The sequence below is a fragment of the Myodes glareolus genome, chromosome X (genome assembly GCF_982192425.1).
Source record: "Myodes glareolus chromosome X, mMyoGla1.1, whole genome shotgun sequence".
NCBI classification, from domain to species: domain Eukaryota; kingdom Metazoa; phylum Chordata; class Mammalia; order Rodentia; family Cricetidae; genus Myodes; species Myodes glareolus.
The window spans coordinates 41,688,858-41,695,270 of record NC_142053.1 but is presented as its reverse complement, the minus strand read 5'-3'; the positions used below and the strand labels follow the sequence as shown (position 1 = coordinate 41,695,270).

General features: G+C 41.8%; 1 protein-coding gene across 1 annotated transcript; it reads left to right on the top strand.

Moving 5' to 3' along the window:
• Positions 1 to 212: 212 nt before the first annotated feature.
• Positions 213 to 2,366, top strand: LOC125405540 (kelch repeat and BTB domain-containing protein 7-like). Its single transcript, XM_048442132.2, has one exon. It carries the CDS (start codon positions 309 to 311, stop codon positions 2,364 to 2,366), a length of 2,058 nt encoding a protein of 685 aa, XP_048298089.1. The 5' UTR covers positions 213 to 308.
• The last annotated feature ends 4,047 nt before the right edge of the window (positions 2,367 to 6,413 follow it).

Here is a 6,413-nt window from a genome sequence, read left to right as displayed (position 1 = left end):
CCATATAATCTATAATTAACATATACATTGGAAGTAAGTACTCTAGAGGTGCCAAAGCTGCTGTCCCACAGGGTACAGGAATAAGCTATTTAGAAAGTGGCTATGGTCTTGTGAGGGTGAGCGGTGCAGAGAAAGGGTGCCAAGGAAACCAATGGGTCAGATCCGCGCTACGCAATAAAGGGAGGCAGCACAGCAGCAGAGGCCCAGTTGAGTAATTGCGGCCGCTAATCCAGTCTGTTGGGGCCATTGGCAAGAGAGGTGTAAGGAGGAGTCATTCTGGCCCTCCGCGCTCAGCTGCCATCTCCACCATGCAGTCCGGGGAAGACAACTCGCATTCTCCCCGCCTTGCCAGTGCCAGCGGAGCGAGGCAGCAAAATAGGATTTCCAAGCCCTCGGTGTCGGCCTATTTCTCAGGCGCCGAGGAGGTAGAGGATATGGCACATTCTGCAGCCCTCCTGGCCCAGCTCAAGTATTTCTACGATGCGCAGATGCTGTGTGATGTGACCATCGAGGTGGTGACACCTGGCAGCGAGCCTGGCACTGGGCGCCTCTTCTCATGCAACCGCAACGTGCTGGCAGCAGCGTGTCCCTACTTCAAAACCATGTTTTCAAGCAGTATGTACGAGAGCCAGCATGCCAGGGTGACCATCCATGATGTGGATGCTGAGTCCTTCGAGGTCTTGGTCAACTACTGCTACACTGGTCGCTTGTCCCTTACTGAGGCCAATGTTCAACACTTGTACGTGGCCTCAGATATGTTCCAACTTCTGTACGTGCAGGAAGCCTGTGCGTCCTTCATGATTCGCCGGCTTGACCTGACCAACTGCACGGCCATTCTCAAGTTTGCCGAAGCTTTTGACGATCACAAGCTACGCTCACAGACCCAGGCCTTCATAGCTTCCAACTTCAAGGAGCTCAGCAGGATGGGTTCCATTCGGGAGGAGACATTGGCTGATCTGACGCTGGTGCAGATGCTGGAGATCCTGAGTCTAGACAGTCTGGATGTAGAGAGTGAGAAGACCGTGTGTCATGTGGCCGTGCAGTGGCTCGAGGCAGCTCCGGAAGAGCGAGGCCCCAGTGCTGCAGCAGTCTTTAAGTGTATTCGTTGGGCACTCTTCCGTGCAGAAGATCAGGACTACCTGGGAGGGCTACTGACCAAGCCTGTGGTGGAGAAGTACTGCCTGGACATTATTGCAGGGGCCCTCCTGCAGCTGCGTTTTGGTGATCGATCCTACAAGTCAGTGGCGTTCAAGCCAGACAACAGCAAAAGCTGCAGTATCAGCAGTTCTGTAGTTTCTGTAGCTGGAAATCCACCGCGAAGGTTGGGTATGTGTGCCAAAGAGATGGTAATCTTTTTTGGACACCCCAGGGATCCTTTTCTCTGCTATGACCCTTATTCTGAAGATATTTACACAATGCCATCTCCTTTGTCCAGCTTGGCACGCACTCATAACCTTACCTCCTCGGCTGTTTGTGTCTCTCCAGACCATGACATCTATCTTGCTGCCCAGTCCAGGAAAGACCTATGGGTCTATAAACCAGTCCAAAATAGTTGGTATCAACTGAAAGACCGCTTGCTGTGTCGGGAGGGCATGGATATTGCATACCTGAATGGCTACATTTACATTTTGGGCGGGCGAGATCCAATTACTGGAGCTAAATTGAGGGAAGTGGAATGCTACAGTGTTCAGAGGAACCAGTGGACACGAGTCGCTCCTGTACCCCATTCCTTTTATTCCTTTGAACTAATAGTGGTTTGGAATTGTCTTTACGCTGTCAACAACAAGCGCATGGTCTGCTATGATCCTAGCCATAATATGTGGCTGAATTGTGCGTCTCTTAAGCGAAATGACTTTCAGGATGCCTGTGTCTTCAAAGACGAAATCTATTGTATTTGTGACACCCCAGTTGTGAAGGTCTACAACCCAGCCAGAGGAAAGTGGAGGCAGATTAGTAATATTCCATTGGACTCAGAAATCCACAACTACCAGATTATCAGTTATAGTCAAAAGTTGCTGCTCATCACTGCTACCACCCCTCAATGGAAAAAGAACCGAGTGATAGTCTATGAATATGATACTAGGGAAAACCAATGGGTTAACATAGGTACTGTGTTAGATCTTCTGAGGTTTTTCTCTGGCTTTATTTGCTTGAGTGCTCGAGTTTATCCTTCCTGTCTTGAACCTGGTCAGAATGCCATCACTGAGGAAGATGATATAACGAGTGAGTCTAGCAACGAGTGGGCCTTCTACGAATTCAATGACTCGGACTCTGAATCAGGAAGTTCAAGTTCACTTTCTGAAGATGAAGTGTGGGTTCAGGTTGCACCTCAGCGAAATACACCAGATCAGCAGGGTCCTTTGTAAATCTTTTGAGACAGTAAGCTATTTCTACTGTATGGCGTGTATCTTAAAATGATGCTCATTTTTTTTCAGTAAAAGACAAAGTTGATTAGGACTGTAGATTTGGTTTAGAAATATTAATGCAATATATAAAATTTATAGATTTTTACATAAAATCAACTTATTTCAATAATTAAATGTGCTAAAGCCTGTAAATTGTGAGCTGTTAGTGAATTTGTTGTTGCTGTTAATTAGTATGTTTAGATTTTGATTTTCCTAATTTAGTTAAATTTTGACTAGTGCTACAAGATCTTAAATTGTAATTTCTTACTAGGAAAAATGGACTAAGGATTTTGAAAGTATTAACATACTCCTTCAGAATAATGAAAGGATACATTTTTAAGTAGATTTTTAATGTCTTGGGTATAATTTGTTAAAATTTAGCATGCTCAAGTTTCTGCAAAGAAAGAAATGTTAGTAAGGTTACTAAATAATGAATTCATGTTGATAGTGTAATCAGTGAACTTAACACAGTCACAGAAAATTTTAAAACTCAGGATTGCATTGTTTTTACAGAACTTCAATTTTTACTGTAACATTTAAAAATATGTATGTGCTGAATATAACCTATTTCTTATCTTGAAAATAAAAAAAAATTTCTAGTATTGTCACCAGTTTAAGCACCCTATTAAATAAAAAAAAAAGAGTGAGAGAAAGGTAACTTGCTTTATAAGGTTACAGTTTTGATAAGCACATATTAAATGCTTTTTTATTTTATTTTTTATGTTTTTTATTATTTATTTTTTTACCCACTGATACAAGGGGACTGATCTAATGAGAGTTCACCAAGGCCAGTTGACTGGGACTGAGCAAGCACGTGATCCAGCCAGAATCTCTGAATGAGGCCGGATTCTCTGAAAGTGGCTGGCCCGGAGTCGTTCTGAAAAGCCATTGACAATGACACTGGGACTTGCTTCCTCTGCATATACTGGATTTTTGGGATCCAGTCTGTTTGGATGCTCACCTTCCTGGACCTGGAGGGAGGGGGGAGGAGCTTGAACTACCCACAGAGCAGGAAACCCTGACTGCTCTTAGGGATGGAGAGGGAGGAGGGGAGAGAGTGGGGGGAGTGGGAAGGGGTTGGGAGGAGGGACGGAAATGGAGACTTTTGTATTTTAATAAACTTTAAAAAAAATTTCCACCTCCTCCCCCCCTCTCTTTTCCCTCCCCCTCCCTCTCTAGCCTTAAGAGCAGTCAGGGTTCCCTGCCCTGTGGGAAGTCCAAGGTCCTCCCCCCTCCATCCAGGTCTATAAAGGTGAGCATCCAAACAAACCAGACTCCCACAAAGTCAGTCCATGCAGTAGAATAAAAATCCAGTGCCATAGTCCTTGGCTTCTCAGTCGGCCTTCATTGCCAGCCACATTCAGAGTGTCCATTTTGATCACATTCTCCAACACTCCCAGTCCAGCTGACCTTGGTGAGCTCCCATTAGATCAGTCCCACTGTTTCAGTGGGTGGACGCACCCCTCGTGAGCTTGGGGGAATGGGATGGGTGGGATGGAGGAAGGATGGATATGGGAGCAGGGAAGTAAATATCTTAATTAAGGGAGCCATTTTAGGGTTTGCTAGGGACTTGTCTCTAGAAGGGTTCCCAGGTCCAAGGAGAGGTCCCCAGATTGTTCCTTGGGCAGCAGAGGAGAGGGTGCCTGAACTGGCCTTGTCCCATAGCCACACTGATGAATATCTTGTATATCACTATAGAACCTTCATCTGGCGATGGATGGAGATAGAGACAGAGACCCACATTGGAGCACTGGACTTAGCTCCCAAGGTCCAAATGAGGAGCAGAAGGAGGGAGAACATGAAGGAAGTCAGGATTAAATGCTTTGTTAACCTAGAGGAACAGCTCTTTTCTTGACTGCACATAATTGATAAAATAAATGTTTTATTGGTCATGCAATGTATTAAAAAGTTTGTTTGCTTCCCTAAAATATTTTGGCTATATATGTTTTAGTATTCATCTTAGATGTTTTATCATCAGAAGGTGATTTATTCTTTAATGTATGTGAAGTAATATTGATTTTGAAAATATGCATAAGCTAAAGGGAGTATTTTATTGTGATCAGTAGTTGTAGTCTTTATTAACTCAAGTTAAGTACCAGCAAAGAAATTTAAAACTTCAAGCTGTGTAGAGAACTGTTTTGTGTAGTGTTGAAATATTGCTCATTTTTTAAGTTACCGTAAATGTTCTTGATTTTTGGCTTGAAGATATTTTCGTATTAAAATTTGAGAGCTAAAGAAATGAAGTTGATGGCGGGTGTCATTTGGGGCCATTAGTTAAAGTATGTTTCCTCATTTTTTTTTCCCTACACAATGGTGTACATAGTCATTTATTTATGGTGTCTGTTTCTATTTTGTATTTTTCTGTGAGTTATACTCCAGTTATTATTTCAGTTACCATATACAAGAGAAAGTCCTGAAATAGTAAACCACATAAAACTTGTATTTTTTGTTATAGGTGCTTACCTTTTGAAAGTTTACTAATACATATGGATGTCATAATACATATGCATGATAAATGGTGTATACATACAAATGTTTTATGTTATATAAAGTTTTCTATACTCTTTTAGAATTATCTTCCTGAAGCTTTATTCACTAACATGCGAATTCCTCTTTATTCTCTAGTGACAAAATGATAATCTCTGATAGAAGACAGAAGAATCCGCTCCAAGACGGGGAAGTGAATTTGAATGATAAACAGTAAAAAGTAAAATGATAGAAACAAAACAAAAAGTCACATATAATGTATTATTCATCCCTTTGAATAGTTGCATGGAGAGTGTAAAACATTCAGCTCAGCAGGATTTCTGTTGAGGTGTATTTCTTGACTCTTCTAAAGTGTAGGTATGCTTTAGTGGCCTAAGTAAGCTCTTTTCTATCTGTATCAGGAACGTTGCAAGAACTACTGCTTACTTAGAAAGCTATTGTTCCCTGTGTAGGGGCCAACTTTTTCTTTCCCAGTAACTTTAGTTGATAATTGATTTTTTCTTTGTGGAAACTTTGTTATGCTTTTCTCAACCAGATTATTCATCTGCATAATTAAGATCTGCAATTGATGGATTAGTTTGGTCCTATGCTTGTTCATTTCTAGTCCCGTTGGAGTTGGTGAGCTCCCATTGGCTCAGGTAAACTGTTTCAGTAGGTGAACCCTTCATGGTCTTGACCTCTTTACTCATGTTCTCATTTCATTCCTCCCAGTTTTCAACTGGACTTTGGGAGCTCAATCCAGTGCTCCAATGTGGGTCTCTGCCTCTGTTTCCATCAGTTGCTGGGAGAAGGTTCTGTGGTGATATTTAAGATACTCATCAGTCTAACTACAGGGCAAGTTAAGATTGGGCCCCTCTCCTCTATTGCTTAGGGTCTTAGCTGGGGTCATCATGGTGGATTCCTGGAACTTTCTCTAGAGCCAGGTTTCTGCTAACCCTATAATGCCTCCCCTCAATCAAAATATTTCTGTCCTTGCTCTCATCTCTGTCCTTCCTCCATCTTGACTATACCATTCTCTCAAGTTCTCCTCAAACCTCCCCTTCTCCTCTCTTCTTCCCTTTCCACCCTCCCTTTTCCCCCCACCACTATGCTCCCAGATTTGTCAGGCGATCTTGTCTGTTTTCAGTTTCCAGGTGGCTCTATATATTTTTCTTTGGGTTCACCTTATTACTTAGCTTCTCTAGGATTATGAACTACAGGCTCAATGTCCTTTGTATATAGCTAGTATCCAATTAAGAATGAGTATATATTAATTCATCTTTTTATAAGACATTCAATTTCTGACAGAAAGTAAAAATGATAAACAACCTCAAAACGAAGGTAAACTTGATATCTGAAATTTTGATTTATTTATTAAACATAAGTGGCTCGAAGAACTCATGGGCTAATATATATAAAGACTAAAAAGCTAATAATATATATATATATGTTTGTATGTATGTATGTATACACATAAAGGCTTTGACACATACATGCTTTATAAATGTAAGAGAAAAGAATATTTTCCAAGAAGGCCCTGTA

What these genes read in the sequence shown, in the direction of transcription:
- LOC125405540 (XM_048442132.2), top strand. Translation starts at nt 309, where the DNA reads ATGCAGTCCGGGGAAGACAACTCGCATTCTCCCCGCCTTGCCAGTGCC.